At 37.6% G+C, this 24,138-nt stretch overlaps 1 protein-coding gene across 4 annotated transcripts in view; it reads right to left on the bottom strand.

Moving 5' to 3' along the window:
• Positions 1-24,138, bottom strand: part of LOC136881171 (protein arginine N-methyltransferase 9) — an 85,212-nt gene that overhangs the window by 16,987 nt on the left and 44,087 nt on the right. For all 4 annotated transcript variants that reach the window (XM_068229249.1, XM_067153833.2, XM_067153834.2 and 1 more), the window contains 2 exons: positions 11,666-11,833; positions 6,806-7,204 (listed from right to left, as the gene is read on the bottom strand). In XM_068229249.1, the coding sequence (XP_068085350.1) occupies positions 6,806-7,204; positions 11,666-11,833 (567 nt within the window). The remainder of the gene's footprint in view (positions 1-6,805; positions 7,205-11,665; positions 11,834-24,138) is intronic.

The raw sequence follows: 24,138 nt of genomic DNA, 5'->3' as shown, positions 1-24,138 counted from the left end.
TGTTTTGCCCATATTAAGGGCATCATCAGCCTCAAACTCAAACCTGTAAAGTGAATAATCAGGATCCTGATTGTTCTTACAAATCGTAAAAAGAGGTTGTCAATGTAGATGTTTGTCTAACATAAAATGATTACAATGTTCTTGGTTAAAATAGTAGTATCAAGCTGCATGTCACAAGTTCACAGGATTACACTTTCTGGAGCGCTGAGTCAATGCGCCCTCAACAGGTTTTCATTAATTTTTTTACATTGAGAAAATATTGTTACTGGGTAATTATGTTAGTACTAGTTGAAAGGCAGTTAAATAGGGTACATATTTATATTTTTATCAGAGCATTCACCGCCAAAGGAAAATAGCAGCTCATTAAAATAGTAAGCGTGAGCAATCTGCCTTCGTGCGACCTCTCGCGTTCTAAAATGGGTGCGACCTCTCGCGTGTTAATAACCTTGATCTGCATATAAAGTTTATGATAGAATCCGAGAACAACAACAACAATTCCCTTAATTATCTCGATTTAACTATCCCTCGCAATCAGAATAAAACCCTTTCTTTTAATATTTACAGGGAGCCCACTCACACAATAAACACAATTCACCAGACTTCTCTACACCCAGGGATGCAGAAGAAGACAGCTTTTAATAGTATGATTTTCAGAGCTCATAATGTTCCTTTATCCCATAAGAATTTTAAAAAGGAAATCAACACCATTTATATAAGGTAATGGTTTCAGTATAGCTTTCTTGAACAAAATCCTTAATAAATTTAAAAATAAACCTAAGACCACCTTGGAAAAAAATCTTCCCCTAAAGAGAAGTTCACCACATTTACCTTTAATAATAATAACACATATCCTATTTCAAACATCTTTAAAAAACGCAAGTTAAAAATAGCTTTCAAGACCGTTCACACGAATGCAAAAACATTGTCAATGGCAAAAAAAAATTTACAAACTCTGGGATATACAAATTACAATACCAATCCTGTTTTTCAACGTACATAGGACAAACAGGCCGTAGTTTCAATATAAGATACTCCGAACACCTCAATGCCCTGAAATACAACCTCTACTCAGCCATGAGTGAACATTGTAGGGAAAAAATCACAAATACACAACAATTGACCAAGATTTAAAGATCTTACACTATGAACAGAAAGGTCCCTTACTCAATATACTGGAGAATATTTATATAGATATTGACCAATATAACAGTCCCGTGCACAACCTAAATTAAATCAACGAGAAGAAAAATGTATTATTAGAAACCTTTGTCCCGCTCATCTTTGAAAAATTTATTAATAAATACGAGTTTCACTACCAACATTCTAGAACAAGACCTGCCCTTCCCTCAACATCCCCCTCCTGCGACTCACCTTATCCCTCCCCCTTCGCCCCTCCCTCTCCTCTTCCCCACCCAACTGCATCAGCACGGACACACGGTAAACCGCACACAAGTTTAGTTGTCCATGTGACTTGAGACTGACAAGGTCATTCCACTCGAGACAACAATTTTTTATTACAAGTAAGTCGATTGAGTTTTCTTTTCCACACAATATTTTGACTTGTTTTTCATTCACTCATAGTTCTTTTTCTCATTACAGATGTTACACACTTTTTAATCCACGTTATTGACCACCAGGTAAGACACCTGCTGTGGGATGAGCAAATACCCATGAAAACAAAACTGACATTGTACAAGTCCTACTATACACCAATTCTTACATACAGTCTCAAAACCACAACACTGACCAATAGAGATAATTCCAAACTTCAGGCAGCTGAAATGAAATTCCTACGCACTATGATCCAGAAAACCCAGGAAAGACAAGATTAGGAATGAGAAAATTAGAGAAGAAGTAGGAATAGATGATTCTCTCCTCAATAAGATTCAGATATCAAGATTGAAGTGGTTTGGTCACATGAAGAGGATGCCAGTAAAAAGAACTGCAAGGAAGGAATTTGACAGAAAAGTAAAAGGAAGATGACCCGTGGGAAGGCCACGAAGGAAATGGATAGATTTAGTTAAGAATGATGTACTGCTGAGAGGTCATGATTGGGAGAAGTTGGTGGAGGAAGAATGGTACAAGGACAAGATGAGATAGAGGAGGCTCATATACCACACCCGGGAAACTGGAGACGGTTTATGATGATGATGATGATGTTATTGACGGTCTCACTACACTGCCTAGCACAGGGTTTCATTTTAACAGTCGGCAAGTTTTAATTGTCAATCAAGAACGACCTATCACACGAGAGGACTTTGTACCTCAATATGTGTTTAAATTCATTAATCATGACCATTGTCATTTCACTTCATCAAGATTTTTAATTTGTTTTGTGTTATGTAATAATTGTTCTGCTACAGAAGATGGCCTTGAGAATAGGCTGAAACGTGTATAGACTCTGTTCCATGTAACAGATAATTTGATTTGTACTGATGAGGAGGATTTTATAAACACTTTTTATTTGTAATAACAAGAATACACAATGAAATGGACACACAACAAAAAAATAAGAATTCACAAGAAACACAAGGAGAAACCATAAATCATAATAGGTTCAAAAACAATACAAATATACAACAGCTACTCAAAACTTTTATCTTGACATCACATTTTTTTACAGACTATGAAACCAAACTATTAGACCAACTCCTTCCAATATGACCGTAATACAAGCAATCTGAGAATGAAACTGGAGTACAACCAACCAACACATATGAGCAAGATCAAATCAGACAAGAATTTAGCAGAATCCTCACTCATATCACAGAAAATACACACAGCAATGAACTCACCACTGCAAAACATATCAGAAAGCAGAACAGCATAACCTCACTTTCACAAAAGCAGATCAAGGTAACATGTGGGACAAAATTTCCAGCACATCAGCATCTCCAAACACATTCTTAGATGTGAAGCTTCCACAGTATGTAGAGTTATTAGGTTCCTCTTCTAGGTTGAACCATGTTGTTTTCTATATATTCCATACAGTTTTCAGACATTTTAAATACAATGTAGTATTTTTTGTCAAGGCGACTGAAATACCCCTACTCGATCCAAGGTAATCAGTCTCTCAGGCAGGTAATCAATTCGTAAGTAATAAATTTCATTGTGGTCCATATGACGATTGATCTCTAACAAAGAGGGAGGAAAAGAAGGTCCACTTATTCAATACCAGTTAAATAAAATCTAATTGTATTTATTAAATGTTGGGACTAGTTTCGACCCTTCAGTCTTAATCACAAAATGGGAAAAAGATATAATCTTACATGCAACACAATCACCAATAATACACTGAAATTGGCATGTCTTAGACGTGTTTATATAATATGCTTATGAGCACATGTGAGTCGTAGACAAGTTGTACATAGTTGTTTACATATTATACATCTGGAACTAAAAGGGGTAACTTATCCTCGTTGGGAATAAAGTCTTGAAGTAAAACAGTATATTAAAATGAAAACAAGCACAATTAAAAATGAAAATTAAAATAACACATTAAAAGCTTCTTCCATTATTATGCAGCTATTACAAGTATCTTGATATGTTTATAAGCCTTGCATTAATGTTGATATTAGGTGCTTCACATGTAAGTGGTGGATTTGTTGATCCACAAATTATGTTTAGTAGTTAAGGCATACCACTAGCAATTTACTGTGATGTTCAAAAGGGACATCCAAAGTCTGAATAATGAGTAAGCGGCCTTCCAATCAAGGTGGAGTGATCCGTCAATTCCGTATAGAGTGATAGTTCCCTGGTGCTTCTATGCTAGTGTGCGAACATGCGATTGTATTGCATGAAACATTATATTTTTTTCCATCTTGTGATTAAGGCTGATACGAAACTAGTCCCAACATTTAATAAAGATAATTAGAGTTTATTTAACTGGTATTGAATAGCAGGAGCTTCCTTTCCCTCCCTTTGTTAGTTAGGTAAACAAAATTGAGACTAGTTGTCCTTGGCCTTAAATAGCCTTCTCTCTCTCTCTGGCTGACATAAGCCCTTGTGATCTCTTGAGAATTCTGGAACATATGTGTCACAGCTAGGAAGTTAGGGTCACCGGTGCTATTATGTAACTTGAGGTTCATCCTGTATGTTCATGTTGTGGGCTTCATCTTTCAATCTACGTATAATAGGCATCTAGGAATTGCTGATTTTGTATCCTTTCTCTAAATTCATATTGTTTGGGTGTTTCTTAATTTTGATAGCCTCACAGATTTTCTTTTCAATGTTCCAGGGAATAGCTGCTAAGATCTTGGTTCTGTCAAATTGTTTAAAAAAAATGCTTGGCTACAGTTAAAATATCTGTGTCTTGGTTCTTGGTGCAACAGATATGTTCCTTAAGTCTGGTAGAAATCGGATGCTTCATTTCGCCGACGTAACATGTCCCCCAGCTACATTCAGTGTGGTAGACTCCAGGAGCCTGTAATTGCCAATCCTGTCTGTAGTGTTTCTGATGTAAGGAAGTGTTGCTGTTTTCGGACAAGTCATTTCTTCCTCCCCTTTGTTTCCTTCTACGGCAGCCTTTTCTTTGTTTCCTTCTCACTTTTCTAAAAACTTGTTGGACGTTGTTAAGCGAGGAGCTGTTTCTCCTAAGAGTTCCTGTGAGGTGTTATTTCTCTTCTTCGAGGAGTTCTGCATCTGATATCGTTATGGCCCTGTTAATCAGTAATTTTAGAACAGTCTGCTTTTGTGATGGGTGATGGTTGAGCAAAGGCATACAGATGTATGTGTGTTGGGGGGGAGTGTTCCTGTATACTGCATGGCTCAGAGTCCCATTCATGTTATGTTTTACTAGGACATCCAGGAATGGTAGTTTTCCATCTACCTCGATTTCCATAATGAACTGAATATTCACATGAAGTATTTTTGCTACTAGACCAGAAACTCCCAGAAGACCTGTCAACACTAGCCAAAGAGTGCCAGACCACCACATATTTCTATTTCAAAGGGGAGTTCTACGAACAGACAGGAGGGGCCACGATGGGATCACCGTTTTCCAATAATTACAAACATATATTTAAACACTTTGAACAGAAAGTCTTAACCACATCAACCCTGAAACCAAAATGCTTTCTCCACTACGTAGACGACACTTTCATCTTCTGGCCTCATGGGAGCAGTAACCTGCAGTTATTTCTCAACCATCTCAAATCAATTCATGTGAATATTCAGTTCACTATGGAAACTGAGGTAGATGGAAAACTACCGTTCCTGGATGTCCTAGTAAAACATAACAGAAACACCAATGGGACTCTGAGTCATGCAGTATACAGGAAAACCACACACACAGGTAATTTGAATGGGACTGTGTCTGGGTCATGATCGCAAGTTTTGATTCAGAATATGTACCGACGATAGGTACAGTATGCGGCAAAACACAGTATTGTTCATAATGGTCCTGTAGATTGTTGAAGATGTTCATGAACACAGGTTGCTGTAGGACACAAGAAATCCACACTTCAGACAAGCAATTAAATGTTGAAAATATCCTAGGTATAAGAGCTATGAAATATAGTTAAATAAAATATAATAAAGTATGAGAATATATTCTTTATTTATTTCTAAAAATTACAATCCTTTTCTTAATTATCGTTATCCAGTCGATTAGATTAGCAGTTTGCCTTTCTACCACTACAAGCACTAATGTGAGTCAATGCATTGTTTCACTTAAGCATCTCTACGAGCACTAATGTGAGTCAATGCAGAGTTTCACTTAAGCCCTTATAGCTACGTTCGGTATGGACATTTTTCAAAAAATCAAAAAATGCCTGAAGGTATTGAACCAAGGAACACATTACAGAAAGAATTATGTAAACAAGTTGAATCTGCTAGGATTTGAATAAAAAAGAAAACAACTAAAGAAACAAGCAATTTTAGGCTGTTTTTTTGAAACTGCATTTAGGCCAGAAGTGATTTTCAAAAAAAAAATTTTTTTTAAGTTTGATAGAGTTATCCAAGACTCACAATTTGAAATCTTCTGGGCCCTTTGGCTCTTCAACTTTTGACACAATTCGGGAAATTGCTTAATTTTATGTTTTTCATAGTATGGGTAACAGGTAGAATATAGCAACAGAACTTCTTTGGATCATGTTTTATGTTAATTTTCGTTTGAATCCTAGAATATCCCCTTTAGCACATGAGTTTTCTCTGATCATTGTCCTTACTATGTATAACATTGTTTTTCCTCAAAATAATCTTTCACTGTATTAGGTTGTGTTCGATTCATATCGATGAGATGTTAAGTACAGAACAAAAATGACCAAACACACACCAGTGTGTATTTGTGTTGCTTTCATTACTTTTCTTGGTGCTTTTATTCCCTGTGCAGTGGAATATCTTGGTAATATTAACACTGAGGTTGACTTGTAAGTGTTCAAGAGGACAAGGTTTGAGCTGATGTTAATGTGAGAATGAATGTTCATTACTTCTCTTTTTCTCATCCTTGCTAACTGAAATAGGAGACTGCCATTCCCATTTTTTTTTTTTTTTTTTTTTTTAAACAATTGCTTTACATCACACCAACATAGATAGGTCTTACGATGATGATGGGATAGGAAAGGGCTTTCCCAGGGTCTTATAAGACATGATTTTCATACCACTGTTATAATGGCAATGTCAGACTTTGAACTAATTGACTTCCAAAATTAGCCCTATTTGGCCAGCTTACTTTATCATAAAATCCACAACTACATTGTCCCTGCTTTAGCAGTAAACACAATCCATGACCCTTTGAAATTCTAACCACTTTTGTTTAATTCATTCTGACCACACAGTAAACTAAAAATGAGTAAAATGTTCTTACCTGAAGCCACCTCGCACCTTATTAAGGTCCTGTGTATCGTAAGGTTCATCTTCAAGAGCAACTAAGTTAACTTTGTAAAACTCCAAATTTTCTTCATTTTCATTATTCCCTTCTGGTCTTATTTCAGAAGTCATTCTGCTACTTCCATTAGGATGGCAAACTTGTTGATTCTCGCGGACCAGCGTACATTTTCTGGCTATGTCATAGCACTGAATTGGAGCAACCCAGATGGTTGCTCCAAAAGGTATAACTATACCCTTCTGTTTATTTTGACTGAAGTCTGTATCTGCAGACATATGTGGAGGAAGTAGGAGTGAACTCCAAGCATGAACCAGTGTCTGCAAGATGTTTTCACCAAGGAGCCCTGCATCCAATGTTTCAGTGACAACCAGAGACACCCTGCAATAACACAATGCTCTGATTCTAGCCTCATAAATAATTGAAATACACGTTTACATGTATGTATACATTAAAAACAATTTCAACAACACTTCAATACAACTCTGCCTGAAAAAGAAATGTAAAATGGGCGATCTGTTTTTTCTCCCTGGCAAAAATCACACAGCAAGATGCCTATGCTTCCTTCCCATTTAATGAAAATGAACTGCAAGTATTTTTAATATAGTAAAAATTAGGTTTACACTAGAGCAAAGGATTTTCATGCAACTACAGAAGAAGTTGGCCAGGTCTTCTAGAAGGTTTTCATTCCCTAAATGCAGATCAGCAGCGACTGATTGATAAATTACTATCAAAGGGTAGAGAAGGGTCCACCTATTCAATACCATATTTATGGTGATCATTGATCAGTTGTCAATATGGACCATAATGAAACTCATAACTTGTGATTGATAAATTAGGTTGTGGTTCCCTATCAGGTGTGCACAATAAGGAAAGAGAAAAAATGTAGAAAAATGATGTGAAGCAATATCTTAAGCAGCAAAAAGGGAACACTTTATTCTTGCTTGGGATCCATCATCTTGCCCAAGAAGTATTTTTATTTATAAAAAAAAAGAATTAAAACTGAGACTGTGTAAATCAGCAAATTATGACAATTTTCTGTGTTGTTATTGACTGGTCACATTTCCTGAAATCTCTGATAGAGATCACATCATGTCCAGGCACAGGGCTACCACATACTGTAAATATGTCCAAACCAATAGTCTATGCAATCCACTTGAATGGTTTTGTCCACACCAATGGTCTAAACAATATAGACCAATGGTTTTGTCCAGATCAGGGATACTAGAGGCCTGTATGCGACTTTGCGACCTAACTTTGGGGCTTATGCCTCCAGTCTCCCTTTGCTTGTGCGCCGATGTTGGCGAGCATGCTGAGTGTCTTGGTGATGTCGTCCAAGCCATGCAATGTTCGATCTGTAACCTATGCACCGGGTATGGAAGCTTTACCATAAATTTATTTTTAATATTCACAATCTAGGAAATCACCATATTACTTTTTCGGTTAATGGACTTTGTTTTCATAAAATGCAATGTGAATAAAGCATTTTTTGATGGTACTTTCATTGAGCCTTCGCAGGTGAAGTGAGTGAGAAAGCACATAAAAATGACTTGACACAATACCTGAGGTAGTGTAGAGATCCTTCCTTTATACTTACCAGTGACCCACCAGCCCTCCCCTAGAAGTATTCTTACTGATATAGAAAAATTTAAATGTCAGATTTGCGACCATTTTCTGTGTTGCTACTGGCCAGCTTGGGTCAACTGTTATGAAGACTAGTTTTCTATTGCTTTTGATAGAGCTCACATCATGTATGCCCACAAGGCTGCCAACTTTGTTGAAATTAAGAAAAAAAGGCTCAACTTCAAACTGTCATGACCGACTACCCCATTTGGTATGTGACTGTTAAGAATGTTATTGGTGTGTATCATACTGGTATATTAAATTTTCCTGACATGACTATCTTGTCTATCATCGAGCTGCACTAGGATACCTTACTCTACCAGAAGCATTTCAATATCCGTGATCTTGTGATCTTGATGACCTTTACATTTTCTGCACCTCAACATTTTTGCATTTATTTGTGGTGGTATCACCAGTGAGCAACTGATGAAATGCAACTAGGCAATCACCCTTTCTTAACACTAATCACAGGGAAAATGGAATAGGTAAGAATTAAAGTATCGGTATAAGAAAGGGAAGGACATTAAAATGAAAGACTCCCTAGGCCTCACAAATCTAATACCATCAGGAGGTCAGATAGGAAATATGAAAATGAGGATCCTGGCACAAATAAGTGGGAGCAATGCCAGACACAGCTAGGGGCCCTGCGGGTCGCAAGTCCACGGTCCCAAGTTGAGAGCCCCTGGGGTCACCTTTTAGTCGCCTCTTATGACAGTCGGGGGCTAGTTACTATGCTGTATTCTACTGCCCCCCATCCACTGGGGGATTTGGCCCTTAGCCTGTCTGATCATCTGATTTGTTATCCAAGGAGCATTTGTAGGAACATATGGGATGCCAGCTTTCACCAAAGTGAAGAACAGTATTTGTAATTTGGAACATGATTTGTAACAATATTGTGGGCAAATTTACCAGATGATAATATATGGCATTCGTTTGATCAATATGGACACATGTACCCAGGTGTTAAGGTGGTCTGATGAGTAGAAGCACCTGGTTTATTTTTTAGCAAAGCATGAATGAAATTGCAAAATATTTTTGAAATTTTACTGATTTTGCTCAAAATTATTTATATTTATGTTGATATAGATGTTGATTCCCATAAGGACCTGAAATATTTGTCCCGAATGAGTAAAGTTATAATACCAATACAGTATAAATGGTCCGTTATTGGACATTATAAACCCCTATGCAGTGGCATCCACGGTATGCACTAGCCATGCGTCTTCGTGGGTGTGCTATTTACCAAGTGATGAGCCCAGCTTGGCACACTGGGGCGAAGAGCTGGCAACCAGGAGTGAGTTGGCTGGAGGGTTTATAATGTCCAATAACGGACCATTTATATTGGTATTATAAATTTACTCATTCAGGACAAATATTTCAGGTTCCCTACGGGAATCAACATCTGTATCATCTGATGGCCAGGCAGATATCAATTTTTGGTAATGAGACAAAGTCTCTCATAATGCATTGGCACTGCCGGTGGCTCCAAGTAGCCTACGCAGTGGTCTCCTTGGTATGCACTAGCCATGCGTCTCGGTGGGTGTGCTATTTACCAAATGATGTGCCCAGCTTGGCACACTGGGGAGAAGCGCTGGCAACCAGGAGTGAGTTGGATGGAGGGTTTATAATGTCCAATAACGGACCATTCATATTGGTATTATTTATATTCAAGGAAAATCACAAAATAATTGATGAAATTATGTGGAATCACTCGCTGATTCTACAAGCATAATGAAAGGTGATTTAGAAAAATTACAAAGTCCTTCATCTAATAAAGCAAATTCCATCTTACAAGAACTTTGAACATAAGAATATCTTGAACCATACACAGTGTTTAGGGATCTAGTTGGTAGTTCATGTAGAGCAGTTAAAGATATTGGTGTGATTCCCATTCTTCATTTTTCTGAAATCAGAATTTGGGCATTTTGTGAAGTCAGTAATATTGACAGCAAGAGGTCATTTTTAACATATTTTAATATAATGTCTGACAAGAGAATGGCTCTGATTCCCAGTAATATGGAACTCATGATATGGCCATCTTTTTGAGACTGATGTGTAAATTATGTGCATAGGCTAGGTCCTACTTGATGAAGTGGCAGGTTAATTTTTTTTCCAAACATCCATGTTTTGATATATCTAATAAATTAAATTAAATGGCATAGGCTTTTATTGCCGAGAGTGTCTGAGGACATGTTCGGCTCGCCACGTGTAGGTCTTTTGATTTGACGTCTGTAGGCGACCTACGCGTCGTTATGAGGATGAAATAATGATAAAGACGACAAATACACCCAGCCTCCGTGCCAGCAGAATGAAACAATGATGATTAAAATTCCCAACCCTGCCAGAAATCGAACCTGGGACCCCTGTGACCAAAGGCCAGCACGCCAACCATTTAGCCATGGAGCCGGGCATATAAGTTATGTAATATGAGTTTTGAACAGAAGTATAATGTTCATGTTTCTTGTAATATGTAAAAATAAAATATGATATTGTATTGCCAAAATGCTATCAACAATCTTTCGGTTTAGCTTTTATTGCTAAAAACATGGAAATACAATTTTGCAAAATTATTTACAAAATAAAAATAGTGAAAAATATACCAAAATAAATTTTTTAAATGACAAAATTGGCCACACATTTACAACACCAATAGATGCCTCCACTGATCAGGTCCTAAAGGCCACATTATTCTCCAAGGGAAGTGATGGCGGCAGAGGCGGCGGTGGTGGTGGCGACGGCGGTGGTGGATTGTTTTGAGAGGAAGAATAACTAGTAACAATCCTGTCTTAAAACTTTTCAGAGAAGACAATGGAAGAGTTAAGACCTTTTGAAAAATGAGGGTATACACAAAAGAAAGAGAAAGGCCAAGAAGGGCATAAAAATGAAAGACTCCTTGGGCCTTGCAAACCTAATACTGTTGCGGCCAAAAAAAGAACAAGAGTTGACCAAGGTAAGTCAGATAGTAAGGATGAAAATAAGGAGGTTCCCCTTTGACCTGCCTCTTATACAAGTAGGAGATACCAGGGATGTATTCTACAACTCCACCCACAGAAGAAGGAACATTACTCTGATGCAATTATACTGTAATTGCTTCTTTCATCTTTACCATCACACTAATGAAATCTCATTAGTGTCCAATAGTTCCTCCTAAGTGCACAAATTTTATTATCAAGAGTATACATGAAAATAAGTTTCACTTAAACGAGAGAATAAACTTACCTATGTGGTATATCAAGTGGAATAATCAGATCATTTGACAGCTTGTTCAAAAGTCTGACCCTCATGCTGGCATCATTAGCCTCCATGACTTCATTTGCAATATTTATCATTGTTGGTGAATTGTCACAGGCATACACATACTTTGCACCTCCTTCCACAGCAAACAAACTGTAACAAAACATTTGGAAAAAACTAGACAAAAACAAAAGCATTTCAAGACCTTCAATACATTTCCCTTCAAAGCAATTGCTTATTTCATGGTACAAACTTGGAGTTTTATACGTCTAAATCTTGTGGTCATAAGCAAATCCTTCCATTAGAAAATCTTATCTGAATTCATCAAGATTTGAACTTCAGCTGCAATGGTCTTAGCAATCACACCACCTAAGCTTGTACTGTGTGTGACTGACTGACTGATTGATTGATTGATTGATTGATTGATTGATTGATTGATTGATTGATTGATTGATTGATTGAATGCTTTATTTGTTCTGGTAACATTAAGGCCCCATGGCTTTCTCTTACATCAAACTAGATTATTATAATTTTATATATGCAAATTCTTAAACAGAAACATTCCTAATAAAGTATATAACTGAGATGTGCATAATTTACAGCATATCAGTAACTTATACATAGGATGAAATATATAAACTAACACATATCAGACTCAGTCTGTTTTAACATGTAGTAAGTATAAAAACTAATAACTCTATTACCGTCAAATGGAGTGATTTTGGATACAGAGGTGGTTTCGGACAGTATGATAGATTTGCCATTTTTGGTTGCATAGCAACGAGTCGCGCTGCTTTGCACTTTCGCATGCGTTTTAGTGTGACCTTGAGGTTATGTTTCCTGCGTTCCACATTTTTTTATTATGAGTCAGCTTCATAATTTTGAAAATTTCCAATGCGCACTGGCATTTTTGAAAGTTCAGGCATTATCATTAATTGGATACTTTTGATTGTCGTGACCGGAAAGAATGCATTATAACTATGGTTCTTAGTGAGATCAACTCACTGAAGTATTTATGAACGATTGGTGTGATTTAATGAAAAGCAGTGTTTTACGCACATTTTATTGAAAACTGAAAGCAGTCTGGGTGTTTTTGGACAATGCCTAGAAATTATCAGTCAGAAAGGAGCTACTTCAAGGTGTAATTCTGAACCAAAACTATTAGGAAAAGCCATACATGATATTAAAAGTGGCAAGTTGTCTTATAGGAAAGCATTTGATTTGTATGGTATACCTTGGTCCACCCTACAAAATAAAGTGCAGAAAGTCTGTGAAAGTGTTTCTTTCCCAATCTGTGCGCGGAGCCATCTCAAAATGTTGAAAGGTTTGGTGCCCATCTTTTGTGAGAAATTGGATAATGATGTATTGCGCAACAGACATGTGCAGCTCTTGCTCACTCGTGGCGTACTGAAGCAGCTCAGCTCTCCACCATCATTCATGCGCACAAACCCCTTCGCCAGCACCCCCACCAACATGCTGGCAAAGCTCCGCCTCAGAATTATTACAAACAGCAGCAGTACATTCAAATTCCCGTTTAAATTTGATCCGCCTTCGTACCTGGGATAGCATCATAACAGGAGCATCTTATCAAGGTTTTACTGTGTCTTATACTATACAGTATACGTATGTATCTTAATAATTCACATGTACCATCAAACAGGATGATTTTCGACGGTTTTCAGGCTTTTTCCATCTTAACTCATAAAGGGAATCTTAAATTGTATTGTTTATCATCCTGATAATGAGGAATATATCCAATTAATACAATACCCTACAAATGAAAAATATACGCGAACATATATGTTTCTGAGAAAACAAAAAGGAGTGTCTGAATTCACCCCGTTCATCGGGGTGATTTCAGACGCACATGCTTTTTAAACCGCTGTCTGAAGTTTCAAAGTGTATTAGGTGATTTCGGACACAAATAGTCCTTTATTTTAATTCTACGTTCTTTCTGCTTTAGTGCTGTGATATTGAAAGTGTTCTGAGGGTGTCCAAAATATGACTAGCTGGTTAAAATCATTGCAATGATAAATTTTATGTGTTACTGATCAATCTTTATTTTGAGGAAAGGTAAATGTAAAATTTTCTGGTCTAAATTGAAATATTAATAGCTATAAACTGCAGGTCTTCAGCTAGTCTCGTAGTTCTTATGTTGTATGTGGCTATTCTTACTTTTTTAGCCGTTCTTTTCGAATTTTTGCTTCTTCCAGAATTCTTGAGGCAGACTGACATATTGTCAGTGTGAGATTCTGAGTCTTTCACTCTACTCACCTGGGTTAGTTTCGTTTGAAAATTCGAAGTCATAGGAGTTTGTGGAAGATGTTCGGCAATAAAACACCACGCTTGCCAGACATGTTGGTGAGTTGTGATTCAGCCGCCCCTAACATGGGGAACAGACACTGTCGGGGTACCGCCACTAACATGTGGAACCGTCATGCCCTTTGTGTGTTGTACTCGTATTAATCCCCAAGTACAGGGCTGCCTCTTCCAACATCTCCGCCGTACCGAAGGTCACCCTCACCCCAGAAGAGATGGCTCGATGACATAAAGCTGTTGGCTGGAACACGCTTGTTCCAAGTGGTTCAAGACCAAAGACGATGGAAGCATATGGAAGAGACCTATATCCAGCAGTGGATTGAAATAGGCTAGAAAAGAAGAAGAAGAAGAAGATAAGCTGCACAGAAATCCTACTGAAAGATCGTAATAATTTTTCTTACAAATGATACAAACTTGGACTGGAAGTAATTTCGAAATTTGTTCTTTAGCTATTATATCCTCTGTGGATCAGTGGTAGAGTGTCGACCTCCGGATCCCAAGATAGCGGGTTCAAACCTGGCAGAGGTAGTCGGATTTTCGAAGGGTGGAAAAAAGTCCATACGACACTCCATGTCGTACGATGTCGGCATGTAAAAGATCTCTGGTGACACATTTGGTGTTTACCTGACAAAATTAACTAAATCTCAGCCATAGACGCCCAAGAGAGTTTCGGTTTACTCGGTCTGCCATCTAGTGAGCCTAGAGTAAAACGGAACGTCCAAATTGACGAGCGAGCAGACAGCCAGATGGCGTCAGCTTGAAATGTCTGCACACGGTAGCTGAGGTCATACGATTATTATTTTATAGGGATGTTAGGGAACACAAACGCTTTTGTGATGTTTTCATGTGGGCGCAAGTATTTGACATCCACATCCCTTGAATGAATATTTGAGACCACGCCAAAATACTGCCTCGTATGCTCTTTGTTCCCCAACTTGTATTTATGATCTGTAATAAGGAAAGCCTCTACTTGCAACACAAGAACGTCATTACTTTGGACATTACCTCCATTGTGTGTTTCATTGCATTCATTTTCACTGCTGTTTCACTTGTTTCTGCACAGCTTTCATCTCGGCAGAAGTCACAGCCAAAAATTTACTTCCCAGGGGGAACATTTCATTTGCAATGGCAGGAAGTAGCGGGTTGTGTTGGAGGGTAACAAGCTTCCTTAAGCATTTCCTTCTTCCTCATTTAGCACTGGTTGTCCTCCCACTTTCGTGACATTACTGGTGAAGATCGGTGAATAAAAATTTTTGCAAATTGTTTTAGCCGTAGGAATAAGTTACAGAAGTGTTCAAACCATCATCTGAGACGAACACTATTTCAGAAAAATGTCTGCCAGGTGGATTCTTTGTCTCCTCATCCAGGAACAAAAAACTTCACACCAGGAAGTTTGTCAGAAACTCCTGCGTCGCTACGAGAAGGAAAGAGAGGATTTCTTGCATCTGACTTGTGATGTAACTTGGGTGCATAATTACTCGTATACCCCGAAGTCAAAACAAGGCCAAAACACGCCCATCTGCTGGAATGGTGCTTGCAAAAATTTTCTGGGACTCCGCAGGCGTTTTGCTGGTGGATTTTCTTCACGAACAAAGGACAATTAATGCAGCCTATTACTGTCACCTTTTGGATGAAGCAAAAGCTGCGTATCGCAACAAGCGACGCTGGCAACCGATCTAAAACTTCATTTTTCTCCATGACAATGCAAGGCCGCATACTGCTGATTTAACGTGGGAAAAACTGGAGGAAATTCACTGGACACCTCTGGAACACCCTCCATACAGTCCAGATTTATCGTCCTGCAACTACCATTTGTTTAGACCACTCAAACAAGACCTAGGAGGACAGCGGTTTGATGATGATGCAAATGCACAACTGGCTCTGCACACGTCCCTCTTCTTTCTATCAGGATGGCATCAAAAACTTACCAACCCAATGGAGAAAATGTGCATTGAAGGCAGGAAAAGTGATCTCTATATGTGTATTTTTTTGGTTGATGCAATAAATTTAAAATAATAATTCCCCTTTATATTTGATCTGCCCTTGTAATATGGGCTCTTTGCCCAGTCCCTAGATATTGCAATGGTTGTAGTGTCCGCCAAGCCAACTCGCTACGCGCCGGGAGCGTCACCCATCGCCCCACACTCCCTCACGCTCGACCGTGCCAATCGTGAGCAACACTCAAGCGCTGGGCCAGCCCTTCTCACTTCTATCCGTGGTCGCGCCGCAGAGGACGACAGAAATTACTCGACTATCAATCTGGAGTCTTCCATCTCGCGATGTTCCTGGATCTGTCCAGCATCTGGACGATTCTAGAAAAGCCAGCGCAGATATATAAGAGAGGAACGACCTGCCTGCAGTGAGTCAGTGAGAATTGGAGAGTGAGAGTGTTAGTGAGTGAGTGGGAGCGAGATTGAGTTCGCTGGAGCGCAGTCAGTGATAGCCTGGGAGAGTGCAGCCTGATCAACTATCTGTCTGTCGGAGCCGAGGACTCGTTCCTGTCTTCCTGATGTCTTGTGTGTGTGTGTCCCTTGAGGCTAGCTGCTGGAGGAGAACCTGGAGTGTTCTGGAGCGGCGAGGAAGGGAACACTAGGAGATGACGTGTGAAGACTGCGGAGTTCAACGGGTTGAGTGAACAGCGGATACTATCCCGAACTGCGAGGCTGACATGTAGGCTGTGGACCGTGACAGCGATAACGAGTGTGACTGAGTGGCTGAGAGAATGTACTGTAAATAATCGATGACTCTGTGTATGTGTGTGTGTGTCATTGTAGATGGAACCTAAGAGAAACTAAGAGAGAGAGCGCGCGAACCATAAGTGTGTAAGTGTACTTGTGTAACTTGTAAGCTCGGCTATCGTCTGTGTGTGTGTGTGTGTGTGTGTAAATCTGTAATTGTAGTGCTTAGTTAATAAATCTTAGAAATAGGTTGCTACCAGGTGTTGTACGCATTTATTTACTTAGTTACCCCGCCAACACGTTACAATATTTCCTATAGGATGCCATTATAAAATACCCCATTATATTACACTTCACTTCCATTTAAGATGCTCTCTTTCAGGGGAATATTCTTCAGTAAATTTTTTATTGAAGTTCAAAAGAAATTTAAAATTTTACTCCTTCGTTGTAAGAGTTCCTACAAACCTGAAGAAAACTGTAAACTTGGCCTGGAGCTAAAGTCTAGGTAGAGTATACTGACGTTCAGGCCTCATAATCAGCTTATCTTAATCTTGCCATGGGGAGTCTACAGTATGTGCAGAGCACACAGATGGACTAATACTGTAGAAGCAAGGAAAGGCCTATTTAGGATTTCCTGGAAACATACCAACGTAGAAATCATGGACAAGGAAGTGAGAGAAGAAACCTTTTCATCACATCCCTTACTGGTTTACTTGGCAGTTCTAAGATTGCCTTTCAATTGAATTGGTCCCATTATGATCTTTCCTACCTTTAAAAGCTTCAATGAAGTTTATTTGTCTACTAATGTCATGCTATGCCATTTCTCCAATGACAGCTCAAAATATTCCATTATAAGTAACATTGGGTTTGAACTAGTAAATAATCAAATTTTTAAAGCATAACAATCATGTCAAGGATGTTTTTATAAGATGTATAGTCTTTGTAAGCATAACCTTTTAGACAGAGCAATTCATGTTAGTCTAAATATTTTAAGCATTTTATTGTAAACAAGCCTAGGATCCTAGCAATTTCGATCTTAGATATTATGAACAGTGGGTGAAGATGCCTAAAATATAGGTGAAACATGTCCCGCCTAAGACATAGTAATGATGTAACATTATGTAAATGAATAACAAAAAATAAAAAGCACCCACATAATGCATTGTAAAGGGGGAGCCTCAAGAAACATTCTTTCAGAAAGGTATATGTAGTTCAATATGGACCTAATGATGAGATTTAAAACTTGTAACATACCACTTAGTTGAGCAGCTCATCTCCTTACTTCCAAGTCTTCCCAGCCCAAACTTCGCAACACTTCTGTAGTTATTATTATTCCAACAGTTGTATCAGCACACTATATTATTACACAATCGGTTTTCGGACTCTAAAGTCCAGTGTTAAAAACTATTTACAACATAAGTCCACATGAGTGTGTCGTCAAAATAAATTAAAAACAAGTTAAAATGGAGCACTGTTGAAATCATAATAATGTTATTGGTTTTACGTCCCACTAACTACTTTCTCAGTTTTTGGAGACACACCGGTGCCAGAATTTAGTCTCGCAGGAGTTCTTTTACATGCCAGTAAATATACCAACACGAGGCTGACGTATTTGAGCACCTTCAAATACCAGTGGACTGAACTAGGATCGAAACTGCCAAGTTGGGGCAAGAAGGCCAGTGCCTCAACCGTCTGAGACACTCAACCCGACACTGTTGAAATCAACATAGGGAAAGCTGACTGGTTCTGGTACTAAGGCTGTTAGTCGAGTACTATCATCAGCACTGTTCTTAATATGGTTTTGATATTTTATAATGATTATAATTCGTTTTTCATTGGTCAAAAAATAGTACATTATGCAACAAGCCTATAATGGCAATAATTAAGACACGCTTCACTCGTTTTATAATTTCCATACGAGTGTCTTAATTACCATTATAGGCGAGTTGCATACGACTGTTTATGCTCGACGATAGTTATAACTCTATTTTTTAAATATTCATAAATCTGTCGATATGTCGTTTTACAGTTCAGTTCACTGAACAAAGCGCAGAGTGCACGCGCTGGGTTATTGATTTTCCATGAGTGGATCAGAGACCTTGACAATGTCATATGTTTTCAAAGCTTTGATAGAAGGTTATCATAACCTAGCTTTATTTCAAATACAAATTGTTTATTGCAAAGGTGGTGAAGTGAATTTGCGGGAATGTGCCGTGTGGTTGTGGAATATTGGAAGTAGAAGGTGCATTGATGATAATATATGTGTCTGACATGTTTGATTTTGGAAACAAGTGCGAAGCTAGTGCGTTGAGCGCAGGTGCGATGCTATCCTTACCTAATTGGTCAAACATTTGTATCATAATGAAAATCTGAACTCTGGAGGAGAACCTGTATCATAATGAAAATCTGAACTCTGATTGGTGGAGAACTTGTATCATAATGAAACTTGAACTATAATGAGCCTCATTATGATTCAGTTTTCTAACATATAATATTTATATTTCGGCATCGTCGAGCATAAAAACATTTATGTAACAGTACTCTTTTGCTCGAAATCACCCAGAACAAATTGTGCTGCTTTCCTATAGATATTTTCCATTTCCTATTTACCTTTTGGTTAATAACATAATCAACTAAGATTTAATTTAAAATCAACCTATTCTATCTTAATTTTTCACCAATTGCTTTTAATTTTAAAGTGTTCAACAAATTATTTATAATACCAATATAGTTGGTCTGTTATAATGGTCATAACGGTTATAATGTATATGTAATGCATATAATATAGTTGGTCTGTTATAATGGTCATAATGGTTATAATGGACCAACTATATTGGTATGGGGCCGATGACCTTCGATGTTAGGCCCCTTAAAACAACAAACATCATCATCAAACTATACTGGTATTATAAATTTACTCATTCGGGACAAATATTTCAGGTTCCCTATGGGAATCAACATCTATATCAAATTATTTATAGATCTTCAAGAAAGTAATTTATATTTTTTGAAGTATACAAACAGATCATAAGAATTTTCAAGTGTTGTGTTACATCCTCAAGACAGTGACTTATTTTAGTGGATATTGAATATTAGATCAGAACTATTTTCAAGTACAGTATTATGCTATCTATTTTTGTTATATGTATGGCCAATTAGTTTTTTAAGTTTTTTAATATCTTATAGCTGATGATGGCCAAATATCAATAGGCCAAAACTAGTACCATGACTAAAATAAATTGTACTAATTTATATTGTATTCATTAGGTGGATTACCTCATTTGTCTACCATAATTATATTGTAATCAATACGGAACATAAAAATTATAAACTTTGATGAATCTTCACTGTGAGTTTTAACGACCAGATGCCCATCCTGACGTCCCCCCACCACAGGATTTAATGAGATGAAATTAATAACGTGATATATGATAGTAGGAAGGGAGAGGGTGGAACCTGGTGCCAGAACATAGTCTACTTCTGTCGAATAACACCAAAGGGTATGTTCAAGACTTAACGTCTCCATTCGACAGATGAATCACCATCGAAAGTTTCATATGCTCTAACTCTATATGAATACTGAGGAGAGTTTTGGAACTGAACCCAGACTTTTGGCACACAATCTAGTTCATACCTGCCAACTTTTAGGAATAAAAAATACGAAGATTTTTTAATTCTTGGATTCCATTGCGTACATTGCGCCATGGTCTTGATGAAAAAAGGACAACATAAAAGTCATCCATATCTACAGTTACAAAGCGAATTGACCATTCAATTTAAAATCTTAAACTAAGAAAACATAAAAATAGTTACAAGAAAATGTAACAAACACTGAACAAAATGCATAACTGTTTCCTTTATTAGACTGTAACATGAACAGAAATTCAATTTTATAAATATCTCTGAACACTTTGAGATAGCGTGTGTTACGTTTTGTGGCCATAATGTGAAGAGAAAATAAATACCAGAAACTGTCACCGACACAGCTCTCTGAAATACACTCAACTCATTAAAATTATGAATTAAGACTGAACACAAATGCACTTAAATACACAAAACTACCACATACAAAACGGATCAATTTGTCTCATACATTATTAACATATGACTTTGACAGAGGGAAAAACATAGAACCACAAGAAAAAGCACGTGGCCTACAACCCCAACATAACTATGCACAGAAATGATGTAAACAGCACGCGAACCACACAATAAGGAACTCATCCTTTTGTCCCGATTAACGGATTTTCTAGCGTGTGCTAGTCTCTCTTGCTTGTAGGACGATTGCTGTCCCGAATTGCCAGGATGCTGTAGTGAGCGGTAAACACGATATACGAAGGTGACGAACGATACACTCGCAAAATAAAGCATCAAATAAATACGCTTGAAAATGAGCTTGCATAAATTACACAAGCACACAATAATTTATCCTAGGGGAAGAGTATTGACCGTACTGGAGGTTATATTGGTCAAAAATAGGAAGAAGTAAAAATAAATCGGAAAATCAGAAGACGAATTAAAAAACAGAAAGTTTTCGGATACTGTAAATGTGAAGGGCTAGCAGGTATGCTAGTGGTTAGAAGTTGTATACCACCATCTATCCTACCCTGCCGGCCAACATTCTGATGGTGAATTTCTTTTCGAGCAATGGGACTTGAACTGGCTAATGATGGTGTCAGACCATATAACTTAGAGCCTTAAATGATCACAGAGCCACCAGGCAGGCTCACTTGTTTTTCCTTTTCCAATACTTATAATGGTTTGAAACTGAATACTGTGAAGAAACTGTTTAAGTTAGCTATAATATTTTTAATTTAATGCATGAATGATATTGACTGTTTTGAATCTGAAATAAAAATAATAATACAAACTGATAGAAAACTGTATAATAATGTATTTAGGGGTCATCCATAAAATACATTAGCAAAAATGCCATAAAATTGAATCCCCTTTGTCTGGGAAAACATAGAAATATATATATATTTTTTAAATTTGCTTTACGTCGTACCGACACAGATAGGTCTTATGGCGATAATGGGGTAGAGAAGTCCTAGGAAGGGAAAGGAAGCGGCCGTAGCCTGGTGTGAAAATGGGAACGACGGAAAACCATCTTCAGAGCTGCCGACAGTGCGGTTCGAACCAACTATCTCTCGGATGCAAGCTCAAAGGGACTTATCAACAAAAACGAATGAGAGAATTCTAGGCACATAACCTTGATGCTGGTTAGGATATGCATTCGGAAAAACTTCTTACTGGACTATGAGGTTGTGAAGTTAACTGTAACAGTGAAGTTTTATACAGGTATTATATGTACGGAAATCTACCTCACTCCTCATTTCCCTAGTATGCCTCTTCAGTGACACCTAGGCTATTTATGACAGCTGTTGACAGAACTGTGGAGGATCAAACCAGCCTTCGGGCTGAATACCCAACATACATACATACATACATATACTATGTACAGTATAATGAAAAATGGTAAGAATTTCCTAATGAAGGAAATTTTGAAGATAAACTATGAAGAATAAAATGGATGTACATTTATTACTATTAGAATTTGCATTTGACAGACTTATGTTTTCCAAGAGAGAGAACATGAACAACTAAAGAAGATAAAGAAGGCAGTCTTGTTTATGTTTAGCTGGAATAAAAATGTATATGGAAAGTGCCAAAAAGAAAGTTCAAATGGATTTTGCAAATCAAGTAATAACGAAAAAACTGACTAACGTACATATTTTTTGTACAGACCATCCCTCCCCCCAAATTTCATACACTTTTGTCACATTCTTGTAAGACCCCCCCCCCTCATGTTCGAGCGAATGTATTGTATGGATGATCCCTTAACACTACAACAAACAATCCCCATGGCACTACAGCCCTTGAAGGGCCTTGGCCTACCAAGCGACCGCTGCTCAGCCCGAAGGCCTGCAGATTACGAGGTGTCGTGTGGTCACCACGACGAATCCTCTCGGCTGTTATTCTTGGCTTTCTAGACTGGGGCCATTACCTCACTGTCAGATAACTCCTCAATTCTAATCACGTAGGCTGAGTGGACCTCGAACCAGCCCTCAGGTCCAAGTAAAAATCTCTGGCCTGGCTGGCAATCGAACCCGGGGCCTACGGGTAAGAGGCAGGCACGCTACCCCTACACCACGGGGCCGGCATGCAACAAAAAATACAACACATGATTGTATTAGCATACTAGTGTTGTTATTTTTGATACATGTTAAAAGAACATAGGTCCTGTATTTTAGGATGATATCAAATGAAAAAATTAAGATACAATGCTTTTGTAGTAAACATACTGACTAATGGTCCTCCTGTAAAAATGACACAATGCGAACATAAAACGCATTAACTATGGATAGTTATTCTATTTTCATGAAAACTCATTTTCTGTGACTCATTGGTTTTACAAATGAGTGTTTCAGTTGTGTTCAGTGTTTTGAAGCTTGTCTGTGATTCTGAGTGTGAAAGGAAAGTTCTTCCCTTATTGGATAAATCATAAATTTTGTGAAAGCACAACAAAAATGCTAAAATGTTAACAAGAAATAAGCTCTGCTGATTCGTTAGGAATTACATCATCTAAGTTAAGAACAATATTTAAAAAATCGTGATTTAATCGTTGTAACATCAGGATGATGTATCTACAGTACAGTATGGTGTAATGTATTTTATTTAATTATTGTATTTCAACAAAATGATGTCTTTGAGTTGAGGGATTTTCCTTCAGGACAGCAACCTTTACCTTCTTAATGATGTCCGGAGTCCTGGAGGGTCAAACTCTCTTCCGCGGCAGTTTTTTCGAAATTGTTGTTTCTATTATTAATTATAAGTTTCATATTCCGTATTGATTGGATTCAATGTAATAGACAAGAAAAATGTTCCACCGATCAATACTATTTATTGTGAATGAATTATTGCACTAGTACCGGTTTCGGCCTCTCTTGGCCATCATCAGCTAGCACACAATATTTACAGTCATTAGACAAAATTACAAAGATGTTACATTAGAGCATCCGGATGTCTAATGAAAAATGGAAGTAAAATAATTGCAGTATGTTGCGTTAAAATATCTTTGATTAAAGGTGGTGATGGTTATAATAAACTAAAATCTATTGATTGTGCGTGGACATGAGTACATAAACACATTAAAATATATAGGCCACATCATAAGACACTAAAAAATATAGCACATTAAACACATTAAAACATAGTATATTTTAAAAACGTCTATTAAAATTTGAGTTCATGTTGCGTAGCATTCATTCTTCAATCCTCTTGTAGTTCTTGTGTTGATTAAGTTGTATTAGGTGATCATCGAGAATGTTCTATGGCTGATATACTTTATATTGGTATGTTATAAGAACTCTTGTCATTAAAATTTGAAAATTGAGTACTGTGCAATTCAACTATTGATGTAGTCCAGTAAGATTTATATATACAGCGAGACAGGGTTTG

Source organism: Anabrus simplex, chromosome 9, assembly GCF_040414725.1.
Source record: "Anabrus simplex isolate iqAnaSimp1 chromosome 9, ASM4041472v1, whole genome shotgun sequence".
Taxonomy (NCBI): Eukaryota; Metazoa; Arthropoda; class Insecta; order Orthoptera; family Tettigoniidae; genus Anabrus; species Anabrus simplex.
The sequence above is the reverse complement of the archived record's forward strand: the minus strand, read 5'-3'. Positions and strand labels throughout refer to the sequence as shown.